The sequence below is a fragment of the Gobius niger genome (genome assembly GCF_951799975.1).
Source record: "Gobius niger genome assembly, chromosome: 12".
Classification (NCBI taxonomy): Eukaryota; Metazoa; Chordata; class Actinopteri; order Gobiiformes; family Gobiidae; genus Gobius; species Gobius niger.
This window is the reverse complement of record NC_136863.1, coordinates 2,429,283-2,455,061: the sequence shown is the minus strand read 5'-3', so window position 1 is coordinate 2,455,061 and position 25,779 is coordinate 2,429,283. Positions and strand designations below refer to the sequence as shown.

The 25,779-nt window shown below is 42.8% G+C and overlaps 1 protein-coding gene across 1 annotated transcript; it reads right to left on the bottom strand.

The window, feature by feature from the left end:
• Positions 1–187: 187 nt before the first annotated feature.
• LOC306970998 (inactive pancreatic lipase-related protein 1-like) lies at positions 188–25,210 on the bottom strand. Its single transcript, XM_079567123.1, has 13 exons — positions 25,167–25,210; positions 25,045–25,094; positions 23,092–23,243; positions 22,436–22,555; positions 15,029–15,163; positions 10,100–10,208; positions 8,153–8,272; positions 7,967–8,083; positions 6,443–6,561; positions 4,015–4,132; positions 2,688–2,802; positions 2,453–2,620; positions 188–357 (listed from the first exon to the last, which is right to left on the bottom strand). The coding sequence occupies exons 2-13, from the start codon at positions 25,091–25,093 to the stop codon at positions 288–290; spliced, it is 1,392 nt and encodes a 463-aa protein (XP_079423249.1). The 5' UTR covers position 25,094; positions 25,167–25,210; the 3' UTR covers positions 188–287.
• Positions 25,211–25,779: the final 569 nt, after the last annotated feature.

Genomic DNA, 25,779 nt, shown 5'->3' with positions numbered 1-25,779 from the left:
AGAAGACGGAGCAGTAATCCTAAATCCTACACTGGAACTTCAGATTCAGAGTGTGGGAGAAACAGTTTTAATCACAGACTCTTTAACCGTTAGTTTATTTGGTTTATTGGGTTTATTTGAATTGATTGATCGACTAAATAATGAACACAGCTGCAGCTACATTGAGTTTATTATCAGGGGACAGCGCCTCCTGGTGGACGGCGGGTGTCTCACAGGGGGACAGCGCCTCCTGGTGGACGGCGGGGGTCTCACAGGGGGACAGCGCCTCCTGGTGGACTCCGGGCGTCTCACAGGGGGCAGGGCAGGATGGACTGGATTTTGTTCTCGGCGACGTTCTCTGTGCCGCAGAAATGCATCCTGGGAAACACAAACGGTGCAGTAAATGTGAAGGATCAGTGGAGGAAGTCACACAAATATGGGGAAGACTTTCAGCTGAAATGACCGGATCTTTACAGGTAATGTGGTCGAAACATTAATGTTTAACCTCTTAACTCCCGCCTGAACCGAGAGCATTTTCTCCAGTTCAGCTTTACCCAAATCCTGTAGGCCCAGTGTAACGCCTCATTTGAAAGCTAAGATCTACAAAAATAAATTGATCTTTTTCCTCACATCATCAGATTTTTTTTCATCACTTTTTTTGTTGGGCAGTCGTCTCATTTTTGTCAAAGTTTTGTGACTTTTTTGGCACTTTTTCGTCAAATTATTCGCATTTTTTTGTCAAATTCTTATCACTTTTTTGTCAATTTTTTGTCACTTTTTCCTCCATATTTTTTTCAATTTTTTGTCCATTTTTTCTCATTCTTTTGTAATTTTTTTTTCAATTTTTTGTCATTTTTTGTCAATTTTTTTGTCACTTTTTCGTCCATTTTTTCTCAATTTTTTGTCAATTTTTTGTCCATTTTTGTCATTTTTTTTTGTACATTTTTTGTCCACTTTTTGTCACTTTTTCGTCACTTTTTTCGTCACTTTTTTCACATTTTCATCCTTGTTTTCGTCTCAGTTTTGTTGCTATTTTCACACCTTTTTTCCAGAAGCTTTTGGATTGGGGTAAAGCTGGAGAAAATGTGCTCAGTTCAGGTGGGAGTTAAGGGGTTAAAGCTGCCTTTTCAATAGAAGCTTCTGCAATGTCCAAAGATCCAGTGTTAGATCTTGTATTGAGGATGGGAGAGCGTGACCACTGCACAAAGCCTTATCCAGCACATCCCATAGATTCTCAGAGGAGTTCAGATCAGTATTACATATTAAGTTATATACATTAGCTATATATTTAACTACTACTGTAACTACTGTGCTTAGTCTCCTAATTGACCTAAAGCAGAGTCGGCAAGTTTGTGTCGTGGAGGCCGAGTTTCATCTTTGCCAAAACACCAGGAGCCGAAACTCACCATTGTAGCAGAAAGTAAAGAACTTTTTTCTGCAAATACCAATGTTTTACATCAGTGGTTCTTAAGTGGCTTCGGGACCGAACATTACCCAGGACGACCCCAAACAAAACTGACTTTTGTGACAAGACTGAAATTATGATCAAAACAACCCAATAAACAAACATTTTAACCTCTTAACTCCCGCCTGAACCGAGAGGATCTTTTTCCTCACGTCAGATTTTTTTTCGCCATCATTTTTTTGTGGGTATTCAACTCATTTTTGTCATTTTTTTGTCATTTTTTTGTCATTTTTTTGGTCATTTTTTGTCAATTTTTTGGTCATTTTTTTTGGTCAATTTTTTGTCATTTTTCTGGTCATTTTTTGTCCATTTTTTGTAATTTTTTTTGTCAAATTTTTGTCACATTTTGTCACATTTTAGTCATTTTTTCGTCAATTTTTCATCACATTTTAGCCTTTTTTTTTTGTAATTTTTTTGGTCATTTTTTGGTCATTTTTTGGTCATTTTTTGGTCATTTTTTAAATCAAATTTTTGTCATTTTTTCGTCCATTTTTTCTCATATTTTTCTCATTTTTCTGGTCATTTTTTGTCAAATGTTTGTAATTTTTTTTGTCAAATTTTTGTCATTTTTTGTCACATTTCCATAACTTTTTTTGTCTCAGTTTTGTTGCTTTTTCACAGCTTTTATCCAGAAGCTTTTGGATTGGGGCAAAGCCAAACTGGAGAAAATGTGCTCGGTTCAGGTGGGAGTTAAGGGGTTTAACAAACTGTTCGTGTTCCAATGCCGTTTCAGATGGAAAATATTGAATAAAAGTTCCCTTTAGACTCGCGACCCACTGAAAATGTTTTTTCCCACTTTTGGGTCTAGAATCCCCGTTTTACATTATATAATATGACCAAGTGGGATGTTCTGCCAGGACATTTTAAAATACTGACACTATTTCTCACATTTTAGGGTAATTTAACAGGTATTTGCATAATAATATTTCTCAAAATCATCATGGGGGCCAGAGGTTCTGTGCTGGAGGGACCTAAAGCATCTCCAGACAGTGGAGGCCCAGGACTTACTTCTTCTTGTCCTTGCCGCGGGTCAGCTCCACGGTGGACGCCCCGTACTTCTCGTTGATGGGGTTGGGGATGTGGTTGTTCCAGCGGAAGTTCACCTCGGTCACGTCTCCCACGTCCACCTCGGCGTGAAGCAGCATCTCGTAGCTCCAGCCGGGAACCAGTGACCCGCTGCCGACAGAGATCAGACCGTAAGGACCTTAAAGAGGGGGAGGTGGTGGGTTCCGTTCCCGCTCACATGTGCAGCTGATGCTCCTTGGTGCTGTCGGCGTCTCCGACCAGAGCCACGTACATGATGCCGGGGTTGGGCCACAGGGGGCCGGACAGGGTCAGACGCAGGTGATACGAGTAACCTGGGAGTGGACAAAAGGTAAAAGGACACTGAGGAGACTCTCTGAGGATCTTTGTGTTGAGAACTGTGTCTTATTGTGTAGCTGTTCTGTTGCAGGGGCGGAAACAGCCCTGGACTCTGACCAGCCCGGCCCAAATTAGCGTAATTGTGACACTTCCATAAATACATGTTTTAACCTCTTACCCCCCGCCTAAACCAAATGCATTCTGTCCTCTTTGGCTGTGCAACACATTTGAAAGCTAAGACCCACAAAACTGACCTTTTCCTCGCGTTATTGCTCTGTTGTGTCACCTTTTGTATGTTTTTTTTTCTTTCTTTTTTTTTTTCATTTTTGTCTTATTTTTGTCTTATTTTTGTCTTATTTTTGTTGATTTTTTGCTGATTTTTTGCTGAATTTTTGTTGAATTTTTGTTGAATTTTTGACACATTTTTGTTGAATTTTTGTTGAATTTTTGACACATTTTTGCTGATTTTTTGTTGAATTTTTGTTGAATTTTTGTTGAATTTTTGTTGAATTTTTGTTGAATTTTTGTTGAATTTTTGTTGAATTTTTGACACATTTTTGTTGAATTCTTGTTGAATTCTTGTTGAATTTTTGTTGAATTTTTGTTACTTTTTGGTTGAGCTTTTTGTCACATTTTTGCTGATTTTTTGTTGAATTTTTGACACATTTTTGTTGAATTTTTGTCACATTTTTGTCACATTTTTGTCACATTTTTGGTGCTTTTTTCCCAAGAATCTTTCAGATTAGGGTAAAGCCAAACTGGAGAATTGGGATCCGTTCAGGTGGGAGTTAAGAGTTTAACCTCTTACCCCCCGCCTTAACATTAACGAGTGCATTTTCCCCAGTTCGGCTTTTTATTATTATTTTTTTGATCGGCATCATCAGCAAAAAGAGCGGGAAAGGCGGTCGTAGAAACAGAAGCAAAATCATTCATATAAATAATAAATAATAACGGTCCCAAAACTGAACCTTGTGGTGCACTATACTCCACGGAATTCCTTTCAGATTCATGTTTTTCTATACTGGGCTTTACCCAAATCTAAAAGCTTCTCGACTGGAGATCTTTTAGCTTTTAGATTTGGGTAAAGCTCGGTTGAGGCGGGACCGGTGGCCCCAGAGCCGGTGGCCCCTCTGTGCTCCTCCAGAAGGGTCATATGGCCAGTCCGCCCCCGGTCTGTTGTGCTTTATTGTGAAGGCGCAGATACGTACGTCCGAAGGGGGTGGAGTCCCCCGTGGTCAGGTAGTACTTCCCTCCGTCAGCGGGCAGTTTGTACGAGTGGTGTCCCATCTGAGGACACTTGTCTTCAGCGCAGGGGAAACACTCGCCCTGAGGGACAGACGGAGCCGAGTGTGTGAACCTTCAGGGGTCTCATTTATAAAGCTCACGTACGGACAAAAGGAGACCAAAACCTTCCAAACGAACTGTTCAGCGCTGAACGTGAAACATTAGCACCGCCCACACTAGGTCTGCACCTGTCGTACGCGGTCCGCACTTTCAGAAACGCTGCACAGACGCGAGGAGACACGAGGGGAAGTAAACCGCTTAGCTTTATTTATACCATGGTGTGGGTGAATACTGGATTCTGATTGGCTGGTGCATTATTGTGGTGTAACCGCACACGTAGTCCGGTAGTTAAATCACTGGGATGTCACTCCGCTGTGGCGTCGCCATAGCAACGCATGACACAGCTGAATCAGATAAAGGCGTAATCAGTGACTGACAGGAACGTATGAGATGGATTTAGTGTTTGCTAAATGTTTGTAGAGGAGAGTGAGCAGCTAGGTTAGCTACTGTTAATAACACATGAGCTTTACATTTCTATTGGAAACGGTTAAGGCTATTCATCATTTTCAGGCGTACATAAAATGATCCTGCATTGAAGCATCTTTGTCTGGATTAGTAAAGTCAAACATAAAAGTTTGAGTTGGGGGGGCCCAGGTGTGAGCGACTCCACCGCAGCTGTTTCCATAAACAGTTGAGCTGGTTGAGCTAGCTAGCTTTAGCTTCAGGTTAAACCTTGTAAAAGGTAAATAACTCCTGCCCACGAGTGCCGCATATCGGTGTTTACTTCCAGGGAAAAGTGTTTCCGGGTTAGTCCTGTTGTGTTGTGATTCTGTGCTGATGTTGTGTCGTTGAGCCTGACTGAGATCCTCGTAGCAGCAGCGGAGAATGACTCGCTCTGAGACCAGCCTTCAGTGACCGGCTAATAACCCACACAAAATAGTCCCGTAGTCTGGCAGATTTAGTGAGTTTAGTCAATGAAAAACACATTTATTATAAATGTTAGGTTTGTGGGACCCTGGTATAAGCGGATTAAACAACGAGGAGCCGCGTTAGACGTTATAATGCAGGAGGAACAATACTGTGTCGGGCGTTAGAACCGACTAATGCGGCTCTGAGTTGTTTAATCCTTACTTAATCATCACCTTATTCATCAGAAATGATTTGTAATAAAAATATAAAATATTTTCTTCTGTAGGTGAAGTTTGGGTCTTGCTCGTACGGACTCTTATAGGCAGAGTCTCACGGACAGTTTTATAAATGAGCCCCCTGGTCTTTACACGTCACAGCTCACTATACAGTCTAGCCCAACTACGCTCCTGAACTGATTCTGGTCAGAGAACTTGGGCCTGATCTTGCGTTTTCAATCGCAGACTGTGGACTAGGCCTTGGCGCAGACAGGGGGCGCTCTGTGAAATCTTCAGCCTCAGATCTGGTGCAGTGAGTGGCTGGACAGACTCTCATGGAGATGTTCTGGACAACAGTGGCTTTACCTCCTACAGACCACGAACCAGACACACCAGACAGGAGCTTGGATCACGTTCCTTTGCTTTGAGTTTGCTCTTTCTCTCTCGGAGTCTGGTCAGAGGTCAGAGGTCAGAGGATAAAGGTTGTTCTGCATAACATCTTCACTGGAGTCTGTCCTGCACTAATGCACCAGGTCTGGGAGCAACGAGATCTCACACTGCCCCTTCTAGCTGGAGAAGGTTCCGCTCGCCTGCGTTTGGAAACACGAGATCGGCCCCACATGTCGAAGAGTAAACGTTACTGTATAACGTTAATGATAATCTTTACACATTCAGACTGATCAGGGACGACCTCCCGTTTCACGCTGCTCACACTTTCATGCCAAGATCTTCTCGCATATTAGTTATTGCACCTGCTCATGGTCTCAGGCCCCTACAGTCAGGCCAATACAAATGATTTATAACAGAGCGGTTAGGAAGCCCATACGGTCACATCATTGTATCCGTCTGAGGAAGTTAAACATTCTGAACATTTTATCACATTTTCCCATCTGAAGCTGATGCATAAATGTTTGACCCAGCCCCACAGGTCTTCAGTGAGTGTGTAGATCCTCTCAGGGCTGTGGGTTCAAGGACTAGAGGAGCTCAGAACGGGAACTATCAGATCCCAAAAACGAAACCCTTCATTTGGACAATCAGCTTTCTCTGTACGAGGCACTAAAGCCTGGAACTCTTCACCCTCTGACCTGCAGGGGGCGTCAAACTGGGTCCTTTTCAAACACAAACTTAAAGACTTTTTAATCAGAAACGTGACCACTGACCGTCTGCTCTGCTTGTAAAACATACTTGTCCCTATTCAAATAAACGTAAATAAATAAATGTGTCGTACGTCGTCGAAGCGGTTCTTGTCGGCGCAGGGGAAGCCGATGAAGCCCTGAGGTTTGACGATGCTCTCGGTGTAGAACTGATACGCCCTGACGTGGTTACAGCCGTCGAACTTCACCGTCCCTTTGAAAACATCATTATTACAATAACAACAGAACGTGACAGAGGAGCGCTAGAGCAGTGGTTCTCAACATGGGGGTCGCCAGATCATTTAGATAAAAGAGCCATATTTTCATTAGCATAATCTGATGTTTTGTTGTAGCGTGTGTGTTTGCTATTTTACCAGAGTGACATTATTTGTTTGTAGTTTGATGAATTTCATTTTAGCCATTTGTTTTTTTTGTTTTTTTTCAAACCCTGAACTCCCACTTGAACCGAGCACATTTTCTCCAGTTTGGCTTTACCCCAGTCCAAAAACTACTGGAAAAAAGCTGTGAAAATAGCGACAAAACTGAGATGAAAACAATAATGGAAATGTGACGAAAAAAGTGAGAAAACATTGACAAAGTTACGAAAAATTGATGAAAAAGTGGCAAAAATGTCACAAGAAATTGACAAAAAATGACAATTTTTTTTTAAAATTTGATTAAAAAAATTGACGAAAAAATGACAAAAGTGTGACAAAAAAACTACCAAAAATTACAAAAAATGGACAAAAATGTGATAAAAATGTGAAAAAAAATTGACAAAAAACTGACAAAAAATATACAAAAAAATTATAAAAATGTGACAAAAAAATCATAAAAATGTGAAAAATTTGACCAAAAAATGACAGAAATTTGACCAAAAATGGACGAAAAAAATGAAAAATTTTACAAAAATGGACGAAAAAATGACAAAAAAAAATGACAAAAAATTGACAAAAAAAATGACAAAAATGTGATAAAAATGTGGAAAAAAAAATTGAAAAAAAAATATTAAAAAATTATTAAAAAGTGACGAAAAAATGACCAAAATGTGACAAAAAAATTACCAAAAATTACAAAAAATGGACAAAAATGTGATAAAAATGTGAAAAACAATTGACAAAAAATATACAAAAAATTGACGAAAAAATTATAAAAATGTGACAAAATGTGACAAAAAAAATACAAAAATGTGACAAAAAATCATAAAAATGACAAAAAAATGACAAAAAAATGACAAAAATTTTACAAAAAATGGACGAAAAAATTACAAAAAATTGACAAAAAATTAGAAAAAAATATTAAAAAATTATAAAAAAGTGACAAAAAAATTACAAAAAATGGACAAAAAAATTATAAAAAATCGATAAAAAGTGACGAAAAAATGACAAAAATGTGACAAAAGATGCAAAAATGAGTTGAATACCCGACAAAAAAATGATGTAAAAAAAATGACGTGAGGAAAAAGATCCTCTCGGTTCAGGCGGGAGTTTAGAGGTTAAGAATTATGTCGGCTACTATTTCTATTCTCACGGTGTGACCCGAGCCGGGCTCACGAATCCCTTTTCCTGTTGAAATGGGGGTTGAGAGCCACTGCGTTTAGAATGATCAGAGTTTCATACCGAGCCACATCTTGTCCAGGTCGGACGGCTTCCCCTTGTTGGCGCTGCAGCCGGGATTCTTCTCTCCTCCGTTCGGGTAGAAGTCCACGTGTCCGATGGGCTCGGACATGCCCAGACCTGAGCGTCACACGTTTACTGACCGGGACATGAATGACACTGTCTGTGAGGGTTTGTGAGAGGCAGTACCCAGTTTGGAGCTGAAGGGGGCGCCGTCGGTGTGAATGACGTCCACAAACGCAGCGTCAGAAACGTCCAGTCGCATTTGCTCCTCGGTGCCCTGGAAGTACGGCTCCGCGGGGTCCAGGCCTGAGGCAGAGGGCGGCGATAAAACATGACATGGCATTTTTTTGGAGTCTTTAGATGTTACAACTATTTAAAATAACACCTATTTTAAAGGGACTAGATGCAAGTTGGTCATTGTATACTCACTACTGCCACCTCAGGTCTTATGTGTAACTGCAGCCTCTATATTAAGCTCGTGCATGACTTTCTGAGTGACAGTGCAGGATTTCAGAGGCAGTTGTGGTGAACAGGTCTGAGCTCATTCTACACATTAGGACTAGGGATGGGCGGATCGATATCAAAGTATCGATATATCGACACCAAACGGCTATTTTTAAAGCATTGATATTGGGCAAAAAGTATCGATACTAATTTGTAAAAAGAAGGCGGGGCAGCAATTATCAATACGAAAGGATGATTTATTTCTTTGTTCTGAGCCAAAACATTCCACAACAGCAAAGGATTGAACTGAGCCAGGCTGATCATTCTGTTTTAGGTTCTGTTTGTTATTTAAGGCGAGACACGGCAGGTGAAAGTATTGATTTTTCATGCAGTGGTGGAAGTGGAGATTTGTATCTATTTTCCTCCCTTTACATCTTAGTTTTCATGTCAGATATAAAAATGATGATGTTTATTTTCTGATGTTTTGTCTGCGAGGTGGGGGCGACCCGGAAGTAGAAAGTCCGTCTTTCCCGCGGGTTTTCATTCATAAATATTGACAGATTTGACATCCACGTGTCCTGCTAAGGGGCCCCGTGCTGACGCTTTCACCCAAATATGGTGTTTTTCCTCCTACGAGACGCTGGAGCGGAAAAGTGGAAGAACGGGCCGAGCATGCGCACTCGCTACAAAACTTCAGGGCTGGTTTTCTCTGAATGAGAGAAGCCGCACTCGGGCAGAGCCTGAGCCCTTATAGAAGCTCCCACAGACTCCACACTTTACAGGCTGAGACACAACAAGGTTTAGAAGGTTTTTTCAGAGGGATTTTTTAATATCTAATTCCAAGCCTGATTTATTCAACTTTGAAACCAAAAAAGCAGGCGGAATTTGATGATTAGTTCATTGAAAAACTAAACAAAATATCCAAAATCCCCTCTGAAAAAAAAATCTTAGTCACTAATATGTCAATAACATAAAACCATTTAATCTGGCTCAATTCATTATTTTGATTTCGTTGCCCAAAATATAGGCAATTTTAGCCATTTTAATGCTCAAAATGCCTTATTTTTTGTGAAAACATAAAATGACAGAAAAAATGCAATACATTTTGTTCTCATATTTATATCTGTGATGTTTAGCAAAAGTTTCAAATTGACGTCTCTACATTTATTTTTTTCCCCTATTCACCTGCAGTGTCTCGCCTTAAGTATTAATTTAAAATTGTGTTTATGTATTTAATTTCACATTAGTATTGTTGAATTAACCAGTTAAAGTAATATAATTTTAATTGACCAGTTAATTATATAAAATAACCAGTTGTAGAAATGTATATTGATTGAAATACATTCACCCATATGAAATGACCAGCATCGGTATCGGCATCGGTATCGGTATCAACAAAGATGACCCTAAAAGTATCGGTATCGTATCGATTCCAAAAAACGTGGTATCGCCCATCCCTAATTAGGACATGGAGGAACATGTAGGGAGAGGAAAAGTCTTCATTTTAACATTTTTAAACTCTGTATTGTCCCTATAAGTCTAAAAAAATACATTGTTTTAAGCAGGAAAAAAACAGCTTTTCATTGCAACTTTTGGAGAAACAGCCCGGTAAAGTGTAATTGTGTATCCCGTGCACATAAGGCTTAGATCCCCTCTGTAATAACTGCAGATGTGAGTGAGTGTTCGTACCCGTGATCCGGAGCAGCCCCTTCACCCGGTTGCCCACGTCGGCGGCGGCGTGAGCCCCGACGCTGTGGCCGATCAGGTGGAAGCGGTCAGCCTTCTGCCCGAACTTCACCTGGACACAAACACATGAGCTCAAAAACAAGTCGAGCCCGAGGGGGGGGGGTGTGACATTTTTGTTGAATTTTTGTTGAATTTTTGTTGAATTTTTGTTGAATTTTTGTTGAATTTTTGTTGAATTTTTGTTGAATTTTTGTTGAATTTTTGTCACATTTTTATCACTTTTTTGTTGAATTTTTGTTGAATTTTTGTTGAATTTTTGTTGAATTTTTGTTGAATTTTTGTTGAATTTTTGTTGAATTTTTGTTGAATTTTTGTTGAATTTTTGTCACATTTTTATCACTTTTTTGTTTAATTTTTGTCACTTTTTTGTTGAATTTTTGTTGAATTTTTGTTGAATTTTTGTTGAATTTTTGTTGAATTTTTGTTGAATTTTTATCACTTTTTTGTTAAATTTTTGTCACTTTTTTGTTGAATTTTTGTTGAATTTTTGTTGAATTTTTGTTAAATTTTTGTTGAATTTTTGTCACTTTTTTGTTGAATTTTTGTCACTTTTTCGTCACTTTTTTGTTCAATTTTTGTCACTTTTTTGTTGAATTTTTGTCACTTTTTTGTCACTTTTTTGTAGAATTTTTGTCACATTTTTGTCACTTTTTTGTTGAATTTTTGTCACATTTTTGTCACATTTTTGTTGATTTTTTGTCACATTTTTGTTGAATTTTTGTCACTTTTTTGTTGAATTTTTGTCACTTTTTTGTTGAATTTTTGTCACATTTTTGTCGATTTTTTGTCACTTTTTCGTCACTTTTTTGTTTAATTTTTGACACTTTTTTGTTGAATTTTTGTCACATTTTTGTCAAATTTTTGTCACTTTTTCGTCACTTTTTTGTTTAATTTTTGTCACTTTTTTGTTGAATTTTTGTCACTTTTTTGTTGAATTTTTGTCACTTTTTTGTTGAATTTTTGTCACATTTTTGTCTAATTTTTGTCACATTTTTGTCACTTTTTTGTTGAATTTTTGTCACATTTTTATCACTTTTTTGTTGAATTTTTGTTGAATTTTTGTTGAATTTTTGTTGAATTTTTGTTGAATTTTTGTTGAATTTTTGTTGAATTTTTGTCACATTTTTGTCACATTTTTGTCACATTTTTGTCACTTTTTTGTTTAATTTTTGTCACTTTTTTGTTGAATTTTTGTTGAATTTTTGTTGAATTTTTGTTAAATTTTTGTTGAATTTTTGTTGAATTTTTTGTTGAATTTTTGTCACTTTTTCGTCACTTTTTTGTTCAATTTTTGACACTTTTTTGTTGAATTTTTGTTGAATTTTTGTCGAATTTTTGTCACTTTTTCGTCACTTTTTTGTTTAATTTTTGTCACTTTTTTGTTGAATTTTTGTCACTTTTTTGTCACTTTTTTGTAGAATTTTTGTCACATTTTTGTCACTTTTTTGTTGAATTTTTGTCACATTTTTGTCACATTTTTGTTGATTTTTTGTCACATTTTTGTTGAATTTTTGTCACTTTTTTGTAGAATTTTTGTCACTTTTTTGTTGAATTTTTGTCACATTTTTGTCGAATTTTTGTCACTTTTTCGTCACTTTTTTGTTTAATTTTTGACACTTTTTTGTTGAATTTTTGTCACATTTTTGTCAAATTTTTGTCACTTTTTCGTCACTTTTTTGTTTAATTTTTGTCACTTTTTTGTTGAATTTTTGTCACTTTTTTGTTGAATTTTTGTCACTTTTTTGTTGAATTTTTGTCACATTTTTGTCTAATTTTTGTCACATTTTTGTCACTTTTTTGTTGAATTTTTGTCACATTTTTATCACTTTTTTGTTGAATTTTTGTTGAATTTTTGTTGAATTTTTGTTGAATTTTTGTTGAATTTTTGTTGAATTTTTGTTGAATTTTTGTTGAATTTTTGTCACATTTTTGTCACATTTTTGTCACTTTTTTGTTTAATTTTTGTCACTTTTTTGTTGAATTTTTGTTGAATTTTTGTTGAATTTTTGTTAAATTTTTGTTGAATTTTTGTTGAATTTTTTGTTGAATTTTTGTCACTTTTTCGTCACTTTTTTGTTCAATTTTTGACACTTTTTTGTTGAATTTTTGTTGAATTTTTGTCGAATTTTTGTCACTTTTTCGTCACTTTTTTGTTTAATTTTTGTCACTTTTTTGTTGAATTTTTGTCACTTTTTTGTCACTTTTTTGTAGAATTTTTGTCACATTTTTGTCACTTTTTTGTTGAATTTTTGTCACATTTTTGTCACATTTTTGTTGATTTTTTGTCACATTTTTGTTGAATTTTTGTCACTTTTTTGTAGAATTTTTGTCACTTTTTTGTTGAATTTTTGTCACATTTTTGTCGAATTTTTGTCACTTTTTCGTCACTTTTTTGTTTAATTTTTGACACTTTTTTGTTGAATTTTTGTCACATTTTTGTCAAATTTTTGTCACTTTTTCGTCACTTTTTTGTTTAATTTTTGTCACTTTTTTGTTGAATTTTTGTCACTTTTTTGTTGAATTTTTGTCACTTTTTTGTTGAATTTTTGTCACATTTTTGTCTAATTTTTGTCACATTTTTGTCACTTTTTTGTTGAATTTTTGTCACATTTTTATCACTTTTTTGTTGAATTTTTGTTGAATTTTTGTTGAATTTTTGTTGAATTTTTGTTGAATTTTTGTTGAATTTTTGTTGAATTTTTGTTGAATTTTTGTCACATTTTTGTCACTTTTTTGTTTAATTTTTGTCACTTTTTTGTTGAATTTTTGTTGAATTTTTGTTGAATTTTTGTTAAATTTTTGTTGAATTTTTGTTGAATTTTTTGTTGAATTTTTGTCACTTTTTCGTCACTTTTTTGTTCAATTTTTGACACTTTTTTGTTGAATTTTTGTCACATTTTTGTCGAATTTTTGTCACTTTTTCGTCACTTTTTTGTTTAATTTTTGTCACTTTTTTGTTGAATTTTTGTCACTTTTTTGTCACTTTTTTGTAGAATTTTTGTCACATTTTTGTCACTTTTTTGTTGAATTTTTGTCACATTTTTGTCACATTTTTGTTGATTTTTTGTCACATTTTTGTTGAATTTTTGTCACTTTTTTGTAGAATTTTTGTCACTTTTTTGTTGAATTTTTGTCACATTTTTGTCGAATTTTTGTCACTTTTTCGTCACTTTTTTGTTTAATTTTTGACACTTTTTTGTTGAATTTTTGTCGAATTTTTGTCGAATTTTTGTCGAATTTTTGTCACATTTTTATCACTTTTTTGTTGAATTTTTGTTGAATTTTTGTTGAATTTTTGTTGAATTTTTGTTGAATTTTTGTTGAATTTTTGTTGAATTTTTGTTGAATTTTTGTTGAATTTTTGTTGAATTTTTGTTGAATTTTTGTCACATTTTTGTCACATTTTTGTCACATTTTTGTCACATTTTTATCACTTTTTTGTTTAATTTTTGTCACTTTTTTGTTGAATTTTTGTTGAATTTTTGTTGAATTTTTGTTGAATTTTTGTTGAATTTTTGTTGAATTTTTGTTGAATTTTTGTTGAATTTTTGTTGAATTTTTGTTGAATTTTTATCACTTTTTTGTTTAATTTTTGTCACTTTTTTGTTTAATTTTTGTTTAATTTTTGTTGAATTTTTGTTAAATTTTTGTTGAATTTTTGTCACTTTTTTGTTGAATTTTTGTCACTTTTTCGTCACTTTTTTGTTCAATTTTTGACACTTTTTTGTTGAATTTTTGTCACATTTTTGTCGAATTTTTGTCACTTTTTCGTCACTTTTTTGTTTAATTTTTGTCACTTTTTTGTTGAATTTTTGTCACTTTTTTGTCACTTTTTTGTAGAATTTTTGTCACATTTTTGTCACTTTTTTGTTGAATTTTTGTCACATTTTTGTCACATTTTTGTTGATTTTTTGTCACATTTTTGTTGAATTTTTGTCACTTTTTTGTTGAATTTTTGTCACTTTTTTGTTGAATTTTTGTCACATTTTTGTCGAATTTTTGTCACTTTTTCGTCACTTTTTTGTTTAATTTTTGTCACATTTTTGTCACATTTTTGTCACTTTTTCGTCACTTTTTTGTTTAATTTTTGTCACTTTTTTGTTGAATTTTTGTCACTTTTTTGTTGAATTTTTGTCACATTTTTGTCTAATTTTTGTCACATTTTTGTCACTTTTTTGTTGAATTTTTGTCACATTTTTGTCACATTTTTGTTGATTTTTTGTCACATTTTTGTTGAATTTTTGTCACTTTTTTGTTGAATTTTTGTCACTTTTTTGTTGAATTTTTGTCACTTTTTTGTCACTTTTTTGTCACTTTTTTGTTGATTTTTTGTCACATTTTTGTTGAATTTTTGTCACTTTTTTGTTGAATTTTTGTCACTTTTTTGTTGAATTTTTGTCACTTTTTTGTTGAATTTTTGTCACTTTTTTGTCACATTTTTGTCACTTTTTTGTTGATTTTTTGTCACTTTTTTGTTGAATTTTTGTCACTTTTTTGTTGAATTTTTGTCACTTTTTTGTTGAATTTTTGTCACTTTTTTGTTGAATTTTTGTCACATTTTGTTGCGTTTACATCCTTGTTTTCTTCTCAGTTTTTTGTGGCTATTTTGGTGTTTTTCCCAAGAAGCTTTTTGATTTGGGTAAAGCCAAACTGGAGAAAATGGGATCCGTTCAGGTGGGAGTTAAGAGGTTAAAGGGACTAGATGCAAGTTGGTCATTTTAATACTCACCACTGCCACCTCAGGTTATACGCACAACTGCAGGTTCTATATTAAAGGGATATTTCAGTTCCTCAGTTCCTCGTTATCCAGAGTGTTGATTTCTGGAGATGTTTTTTTGTGTGTAATTTGTGTAGTTTGTGTCCGGGACGTACCATGAGGAAGGTGAGCATCTGGGCCACCTGCGCCCCCACCACCCGCACGTTGTTGGCCGCCTGAGCGTAGGACGTCTGCACCCCCTTCTTCCACTCCACCACCACACAGTTCACGCTCTCCCAGGTCAGCATCGTCTGCAACGGGAGGCGGAGTCAGACGACGAGAGGCGGAGTCAGACAAGGAGAGGTGGAGTCAGAGAACGAGAGGCGGAGTCAGAGAACGAGAGGCGGAGTCAGACAACGAGAGGCGGAGTCAGACAACGAGAGGCGGAGTCAGGCAAGGAGAGGTGGAGTCAGACAATGGGAGGCGGAGTCAGACGGCCTCACAGACAGACGGCCTCACAGACAGACGGCCTCACAGACAGACGGCCTCACAGACAGACGGCCTCACAGACAGACGGCCTCACAGACAGACGGCCTCACAGACAGACGGTCTCACAGACAGACGGTCTCACAGACAGACGGTTTCACAGACGGACGGTCTCACAGACGGACGGCCTCACAGTCAGACGGCCTCACAGACAGACGGCCTCACAGACAGACGGTCTCACAGACGGCCTCACAGTCAGACGGCCTCACAGACAGACGGTCTCACAGACAGACGGCCTCACAGACAGACGGCCTCACAGACAGACGGCCTCACAGACAGACGGTCTCACAGACGGACGGCCTCACAGACAGACGGCCTCACAGACGGTCTCACAGACAGACGGCCTCACAGACAGTCGGCCTCACAGACAGACGGTCTCACAGACAGACGGCCTCACAGTCAGACGGTCTCACAGACAGACGGCCTCACAGACAGACGGCCTCACAGACAGACGGCCTCACAGTCAGACGGTCTCACAGTCAGACGGCCTCACAGACAGACGGCCTCACAGACAGACGGCCTGACAGACAGACGGCCTCACAGTCAGACGGTCTCACAGACAGACGGCCTCACAGACAGACGGTCTCACAGACAGACGGTCTCACAGACAGTCGGCCTCACAGACAGACGGTCTCACAGACAGTCGGCCTCACAGACAGACGGTCTCACAGACAGTCGGCCTCACAGACAGACGGTCTCACAGACAGACGGCCTCACAGACAGACGGCCTCACAGACAGACGGCCTGACAGACAGACGGCCTCACAGTCAGACGGTCTCACAGACAGACGGCCTCACAGACAGACGGTCTCACAGACAGACGGTCTCACAGACAGTCGGCCTCACAGACAGACGGTCTCACAGACAGTCGGCCTCACAGACAGACGGTCTCACAGACAGTCGGCCTCACAGACAGACGGTCTCACAGACAGTCGGCCTCACAGACAGACGGTCTCACAGACAGACGGCCTCACAGACAGACGGCCTCACAGACAGACGGTCTCACAGTCAGACGGTCTCACAGACAGACGGCCTCACAGACAGACGGTCTCACAGACGGTCTCACAGACAGACGGCCTCACAGACAGACGGTCTCACAGACGGTCTCACAGACAGACGGCCTCACAGACAGACGGTCTCACAGTCAGACGGTCTCACAGACAGACGGCCTCACAGACAGACGGTCTCACAGACGGTCTCACAGACAGACGGTCTCACAGACAGACGGCCTCACAGACAGACGGCCTCACAGACAGACGGCCTCACAGACAGACGGCCTCACAGACAGACGGCCTCACAGACAGACGGCCTCACAGACAGACGGCCTCACAGACAGACGGTCTCACAGACAGACGGCCTCACAGACAGACGGCCTCACAGACAGACGGCCTCACAGACAGACGGCCTCACAGACAGACGGCCTCACAGACAGACGGTCTCACAGACGGTCTCACAGACAGAAGGTCTCACAGACAGACGGCCTCACAGACAGACGGTCTCACAGACGGTCTCACAGACAGACGGTCTCACAGACAGACGGCCTCACAGACAGACGGTCTCACAGACGGTCTCACAGACAGACGGCCTCACAGACAGACGGCCTCACAGACAGACGGTCTCACAGACAGACGGCCTCACAGACAGACGGCCTCACAGTCAGACGGTCTCACAGACAGACGGCCTGACAGACAGACGGTCTCACAGACAGACGGTCTCACAGACAGACGGCCTGACAGACAGACGGTCTCACAGACAGACGGTCTCACAGACAGACGGCCTCACAGACAGACGGTCTCACAGACAGACGGCCTCACAGACAGACGGCCTGACAGACAGACGGCCTCACAGTCAGACGGTCTCACAGACAGACGGCCTGACAGACAGACGGTCTCACAGACAGACGGTCTCACAGACAGACGGTCTCACAGTCAGACGGTCTCACAGACAGACGGCCTGACAGACAGACGGCCTCACAGTCAGACGGTCTCACAGACAGACGGCCTGACAGACAGACGGTCTCACAGACAGACGGTCTCACAGACAGACGGCCTCACAGACAGACGGTCTCACAGACAGACGGCCTCACAGACGGTCTCACAGACAGACGGCCTCACAGTCAGACGGTCTCACAGACAGACGGCCTCACAGACAGACGGTCTCACAGACAGTCGGTCTCACAGACAGACGGCCTCACAGACGTACGGCCTCACAGACAGTCGGTCTCACAGACAGACGGTCTCACAGACAGACGGCCTCACAGACGTACGGCCTCAGACAGACGGCCTCACAGACAGACGGCCTCACAGACAGACGGCCTCACAGACGTACGGCCTCAGACAGACGGCCTCACAGACAGACGGCCTCACAGACAGACGGTCTCACAGACAGACGGCCTCACAGACAGACGGCCTCACAGACAGACGGTCTCACAGACAGACGGCCTCACAGACAGACGGCCTCACAGACGGACGGCCTCACAGACGGACGGCCTCACAGACAGACGGTCTCACAGACAGACGGCCTCACAGACAGACGGCCTCACAGACAGACGGCCTCACAGACAGACGGCCTCACAGACGTACGGCCTCAGACAGACGGCCTCACAGACAGACGGTCTCACAGACAGACGGCCTCACAGACAGACGGCCTCACAGACAGACGGCCTCACAGACAGACGGCCTCACAGACAGACGGCCTCACAGACAGACGGCCTCACAGACAGACGGTCTCTCAGACAGTCGGCCTCACAGACAGACGGTCTCACAGACAGACGGTCTCACAGACGGTCTCACAGACAGACGGCCTCACAGACAGACGGTCTCACAGACGGTCTCACAGACAGACGGCCTCACAGACAGACGGTCTCACAGTCAGACGGTCTCACAGACAGACGGCCTCACAGACAGACGGCCTCACAGACAGTCGGCCTCACAGACAGACGGTCTCACAGTCGGCCTCACAGACAGACGGCCTCACAGACAGACGGCCTCACAGACAGACGGCCTCACAGACAGACGGTCTCACAGACAGACGGCCTCACAGACAGACGGCCTCACAGACAGACGGCCTCACAGACAGACGGCCTCACAGACAGACGGCCTCACAGACAGACGGCCTCACAGACAGACGGTCTCACAGACAGACGGTCTCACAGACAGACGGTCTCACAGACAGACGGCCTCACAGACAGACGGCCTCACAGACGGTCTCACAGACAGACGGTCTCACAGACAGACGGTCTCACAGACAGACGGCCTCACAGACAGACGGCCTCACAGACAGACGGTCTCACAGACAGACGGCCTCTCAGTCAGACGGCCTCACAGACAGACGGTCTCACAGACAGACGGTCTCACAGACAGACGGTCTCACAGACAGACGGTCTCACAGACAGACGGCCTCTCAGTCAGACGGCCTCACAGACAGACGGTCTCACAGACAGACGGCCTCTCAGTCAGACGGTCTCACAGACAGACGGTCTCACAGACAGACGGCCTCACAGACAGACGGTCTCACAGACAGACGGTCTCACAGACAGACGGCCTCACAGACAGACGGTCTCACAGACAGACGGTCTCACAGACAGACGGCCTCACAGACAGACGGTCTCACAGACAGTCGGCCTCACAGACAGACGGCCTCACAGACAGACGGCCTCACAGACAGACGGCCTCACAGACGGCCTCACAGACAGACGGTCTCACAGTCAGACGGCCTCACAGACAGACGGCCTCACAGACAGACGGCCTCACAGACAGACGGTCTCACAGACAGACGGTCTCACAGACAGACGGTCTCACAGACAGACGGTCTCACAGACAGACGGTCTCACAGACAGACGGCCTCACAGACAGACGGTCTCACAGACAGACGGTCTCACAGACAGACGGCCTCACAGACAGACGGCCTCACAGACAGACGGTCTCACAGACAGTCGGCCTCACAGACAGACGGTCTCACAGACAGACGGCCTCACAGACAGACGGTCTCACAGACAGACGGTCTCACAGACAGACGGCCTCACAGACAGACGGCCTCACAGACAGACGGTCTCACAGACAGACGGTCTCACAGACAGACGGCCTCACAGACAGACGGTCTCACAGACAGACGGTCTCACAGACAGACGGTCTCACAGACAGACGGCCTCACAGACAGACGGCCTCACAGACAGACGGTCTCACAGACAGACGGTCTCACAGACAGACGGTCTCACAGACAGACGGCCTCACAGACAGACGGCCTCACAGACAGACGGCCTCACAGACGGCCTCAGAGACAGACGGTCTCACAGACAGACGGTCTCACAGACAGACGGTCTCACAGACAGACGGTCTCACAGACAGACGGCCTCACAGACAGACGGCCTCACAGACAGACGGTCTCACAGACAGACGGTCTCACAGACAGACGGTCTCACAGACAGACGGCCTCACAGACAGACGGCCTCACAGACAGACGGCCTCACAGACAGTCGGCCTCACAGACAGACGGCCTCACAGACAGACGGCCTCACAGACAGACGGTCTCACAGACAGACGGCCTCACAGACGGACGGCCTCACAGACAGACGGCCTCACAGACAGACGGCCTCACAGACAGACGGTCTCAGACGGCCTCACAGACAGACGGCCTCACAGACAGACGGCCTCACAGACAGACGGTCTCACAGACGGTCTCACAGACAGACGGCCTCACAGACAGACGGCCTCACAGACAGACGGTCTCACAGACAGACGGCCTCACAGACAGACGGCCTCACAGTCAGACGGTCTCACAGACAGACGGCCTGACAGACAGACGGTCTCACAGACAGACGGTCTCACAGACAGACGGCCTGACAGACAGACGGTCTCACAGACAGACGGCCTCACAGACAGACGGTCTCACAGACAGACGGCCTCACAGACGGTCTCACAGACAGACGGCCTCACAGTCAGACGGTCTCACAGACAGACGGCCTCACAGACAGACGGTCTCACAGACAGTCGGTCTCACAGACAGACGGCCTCACAGACGTACGGCCTCACAGACAGTCGGTCTCACAGACAGACGGTCTCACAGACAGACGGCCTCACAGACGTACGGCCTCAGACAGACGGCCTCACAGACAGACGGCCTCACAGACAGACGGCCTCACAGACGTACGGCCTCAGACAGACGGCCTCACAGACAGACGGCCTCACAGACAGACGGTCTCACAGACAGACGGCCTCACAGACAGACGGCCTCACAGACAGACGGTCTCACAGACAGACGGCCTCACAGACAGACGGCCTCACAGACGGACGGCCTCACAGACGGACGGCCTCACAGACAGACGGTCTCACAGACAGACGGCCTCACAGACAGACGGCCTCACAGACAGACGGCCTCACAGACGGACGGCCTCACAGACGGACGGCCTCACAGACAGTCGGCCTCACAGACAGACGGCCTCACAGACAGACGGCCTCACAGACAGACGGCCTCACAGACAGACGGCCTCACAGACAGACGGCCTCACAGACAGACGGCCTCACAGACAGACGGTCTCTCAGACAGTCGGCCTCACAGACAGACGGCCTCACAGACAGTCGGCCTCACAGACAGACGGTCTCACAGTCGGCCTCACAGACAGACGGCCTCACAGACAGACGGCCTCACAGACAGACGGCCTCACAGACAGACGGTCTCACAGACAGACGGCCTCACAGACGGCCTCACAGACAGACGGCCTCACAGACAGACGGCCTCACAGACAGACGGCCTCACAGACAGACGGCCTCACAGACAGACGGCCTCACAGACAGACGGTCTCACAGACAGACGGTCTCACAGACAGACGGTCTCACAGACAGACGGCCTCACAGACAGACGGCCTCACAGACGGTCTCACAGACAGACGGTCTCACAGACAGACGGTCTCACAGACAGACGGCCTCACAGACAGACGGCCTCACAGACAGACGGTCTCACAGACAGACGGCCTCTCAGTCAGACGGCCTCACAGACAGACGGTCTCACAGACAGACGGTCTCACAGACAGACGGTCTCACAGACAGACGGTCTCAGACGGCCTCACAGACAGACGGCCTCACAGACAGACGGCCTCACAGACAGACGGTCTCAGACGGTCTCACAGACAGACGGCCTCACAGACAGACGGCCTCACAGACAGACGGCCTCACAGACAGACGGCCTCACAGACAGACGGCCTCACAGACAGACGGCCTCACAGACAGACGGCCTCACAGACAGACGGTCTCACAGACAGACGGCCTCACAGACAGACGGCCTCACAGACAGACGGCCTCACAGACAGACGGTCTCACAGACAGACGGCCTCTCAGACAGACGGCCTCACAGACAGACGGTCTCACAGACAGACGCCCTCACAGACAGACGGTCTCACAGACAGACGGTCTCACAGACAGACGGCCTCACAGACAGACGGTCTCACAGACAGACGGTCTCACAGACAGACGGCCTCACAGACAGACGGCCTCAGACAGACGGCCTCACAGACAGACGGCCTCACAGACAGACGGCCTCACAGACAGACGGCCTCACAGACAGACGGTCTCACAGACAGACGGCCTCAGACAGACGGCCTCAGACAGACGGCCTCACAGACAGACGGTCTCAAAGACAGACGGCCTCACAGACAGACGGCCTCACAGACAGACGGCCTCACAGACAGACGGCCTCACAGACAGTCGGCCTCACAGACAGTCGGTCTCACAGACAGACGGCCTCACAGACAGACGGTCTCAGACGGCCTCACAGACAGACGGCCTCACAGACAGACGGCCTCACAGACAGTCGGCCTCACAGACAGTCGGTCTCACAGACAGACGGCCTCACAGACAGACGGTCTCACAGACAGACGGTCTCACAGACAGACGGTCTCACAGACAGACGGCCTCACAGACAGACGGCCTCACAGACAGACGGTCTCACAGACAGACGGTCTCACAGACAGACGGCCTCACAGACAGACGGCCTCACAGACAGACGGCCTCACAGACAGACGGCCTCACAGACAGTCGGCCTCACCCGGCAGGTCTCCTGAGCCCAGTCCTCGTCCTCCTCCTGGAGGTATCCGTGGATGACGAAGCGCGTCATCTTCTTCCCGTTGTAGTTCGACGCTGAGATGGTGCTGTCGGGTTTGATCTCCTGAAAAACAAAGTCACGACACTGTGAACAGCCTGGAATTTAAGTGGAGAATCCTGTTGTGGTAACTATGGTAACGGGACTTGGTTTATGGTGAATATCTGGGCTGGAGCATCCAAAAGAAGAGACGAAAGAACGTTCAGCTGTAAGAGTGCGGCAGGTTTATGAATCCCTCACTTCCATTACATCATCTTGTACTGGTCCCTCCATCTGAGATCATGACATCATCAGTTTCTACACAACCAATCAAAGCAGGTGTGTCACTCAGAGGGCGGGAGCTCGGCACAAGTGTCCGAATACTGCTCCTCCTGTGGTCAGGCCTGGAGCAGCCGAGGTCTGGATCTGCAGCTGCTCTGACCCTCCCTCTGCTGTTTCCTTATAGTAACTGTAGTACTTGTACCTGTAGTACTTGTACCTGGTAGTACTTGTACCTGGTAGTACTTGTACCTGTAGTACTTGTACCTGGTAGTACTTGTACCTGTAGTACTTGTACCTGGTAGTACTTGTACCTGTAGTACTTGTACCTGTAGTACTTGTACCTGGTAGTACTTGTTCTTCGGGGTGAAGAGGAGGAAGCGTGTCCCGATCTGCTCCGGGGTCCAGGGCAGCACTGAGGCCGGTCTCTGGGACGTCCCGCCCCAGGGGGGGAGGTCTGAGAAGCAGCCGAAGTCCCCGATGCAGATCTCGCCTCCTGCAGCAGAAACACACTTTAGTTATTTTAGACCTTAGTGTCATTTTACAGAGTTGGGAAACGTATTACAAAAGTAACACAAATATATTATATATATATACTTTTTTCAGTAGCTAAGGGATGCAAAATATTACTTATTGAAAATACAGTAATATATCAGTCATTACAGTGTAAGTAACTCCAGTTATTTAAATGGTTTGTATTGAAAAGCAAAACTTCCCCAAATAAAATGCACCAAATCCAGCTGAACTCTCGTCAAAACTAAACATCAGAGAACAGGGGAGAGAGAAGGAAATCTTTGACTTTTGCTCAGTGACATTATGTTTATTTTCAGTTTATATTTCGCCAAAAGTAACTCAAAGTAACTAAAAGTAACTCAAAGTAACTAAAAGTAACTCAAAGTAATTCAAAGTAACTCTAAGTATTCCATTCCCAAAGTCCGGGACACGGGGCCCCTTTATCGATTTGAAAACCTCGGGGCCCCCAATAATAATTTATTCTGTTCAAAGGCATTTGTTATTATTTTACAGGCAAAGTTACATAAAAAGCAAAGTAAATAAATACATTTTTGACACTTGTTTTGTAGACAAGCTCTGGGGGGCCCAGTAGTGCCTCCCAGCGGGGCCCGGACCCCCCTTTGGGAACCACTGCTATAGGTCGTTCATATTCCACAAACAGTGAAGCCTCTCCCTGACACAAGTGCAGAACAAACTCTGTGGAGCCCCCTGCTGGACTCGGGGCCCGAACGCTGGGCCGGCCCTGGCTCTCAGTCACATTCAGAGATTACACACTATTTTTAGCTCAAACGTTTCCCCTCGTTCTTCTGAAATACGCACAGACGAACGGCATTTGTGGCTTTAACCCCTTAACTCCCGCCTGAACCGAGCACATTTTCTCCAGTTTGGCTTTACCCCAATCCAAAAGCTTCTGGAAAAAAGGTGGGAAAATATCGACAGAACTGAGACGAAAACAATGATGAAGATGTGACAAAAAAGTGAGAAAACTTTGACAAAAAAGTGACGAAAAAATGTCAAAAATGTGACAAAAAAATAACAAAAAAATGACCAAAAAAAAATGACAAAAAATGACAAAAAATGACAAAAAAATGACAAAAAAATGATAAAAATGACAAAAAAATACAAAAAAATGACAAAAAAATACCAAAAAATGATTAAAAAATAACCCAAAAATGACAAAAAATGACAAAAAAATGATTAAAAAATGACAAAATAAATGACAAAAAATAACAAACAATGGACAAAAAAATGGACAAAAAAATGACAAAAAATGACAAAAAAAATGACAAAAAATGACAAAAAATGACAAAAAATGATTAAAAAATGATTAAAAAATGACAAAACAAATGACAAAAAATGACAAAAAAATGGACAAAATAATGACAAAAAATGACAAAAAAAATGACAAAAAAATGATTAAAAAATGACAAAAATGTGACAAATTTTTTTTTACAAAAAATGTGAAATTTTTTTTTTGAAAAAACTTACAAAATGAGTTGAATAATACTCCCCCCAAAAAAGATGGCAAAAATTCTGATGATGTGAAGAAAAAGACCCATTTAGATGAGTTTTGTAGATTTCAAATGAGGCGTTACACTGGCCTACAGGATTTGGGTAAAGCTGGAGAAAATGCTCTCGGTTCAGGCGGGAGTTAAGAGGTTTAAAGTCGAGTTTAAGACTTTGAGAGCAGAGACTGTGGCAGAGAAGTCAGAAACAGCTGTAGATTTCTCAGCTGTAATAATAATAATACTAATAATAATAATACTGATATTAACCGGACTGACCGTAGGAGGCTCCGGTCAGCGCACACAGCAGAACAGCCAAACTCCACATCTGTGGGAGAAACGTCCGTTATTCATGATGAACAGAGACGAGGGCCAGAGTCTGGTCTTACCGTGATGCAGACGTGTTGCAGACGTGTTGGAGTCTCGGTGAGTCCGGGGGTTTTAAACTCACAGCGTGGGACGGGCCCAGCTGCGGTGAGTTCAAGGACCTGATGATTAATGGTTTACAGGCCGCCTATAGAGAACCTTATGTCCCATAACACACATCGACATGGGTAATAATGAAGGAAATATCAGCGAAGGGCACGAGGCAGCAGACGAGACATTCCCATTTCATATTCAGGCCTCTTTTTGACGTTTGGAGGAAACCGTTTTGACAAAAAAAATGACAAAAATGACAAAAAAAGTAAAAAAAAAAGGTAAAAAAAATGACAGAAAATGTGACCAAAAAATGATTAAAAAATGACCAAAAAATAACAAAAGAAATGACTAAAAAATGACAAAAAAATGACAAAAAAACAACAAAAAAATGACGAAAAAGTTACAAAATGAGTTCATACCCCCCCCCAAAAAATGACCAAAAATAACAAAAAAAATAACAAAAGAAATGACAAAAAAATGACCAAGAAATGACAAAAAAATGACCAAAAAAAAATGACAAAAAAGACTAAAAAATGACCAAAAAATGACAAAGAAATGACAAAAAAAATGACACAAAAGGACTAAAAAATGACA

Bases quoted from the DNA above. Each gene is read 5' to 3' on its own strand.
- LOC306970998 (XM_079567123.1), bottom strand. From the start codon at position 25,093: ATGTGGAGTTTGGCTGTTCTGCTGTGTGCGCTGACCGGAGCCTCCTAC. The intron at 8,273-10,099 runs GTACGAACACTC...CCTCTGCCTCAG, and splicing joins GGGGCTGCTCCGGATCACGG to GCCTGGACCCCGCGGAGCCG. The intron at 4,133-6,442 runs GTACGACACATT...TCTGTCCCTCAG, and splicing joins ACAAGAACCGCTTCGACGAC to GGCGAGTGTTTCCCCTGCGC.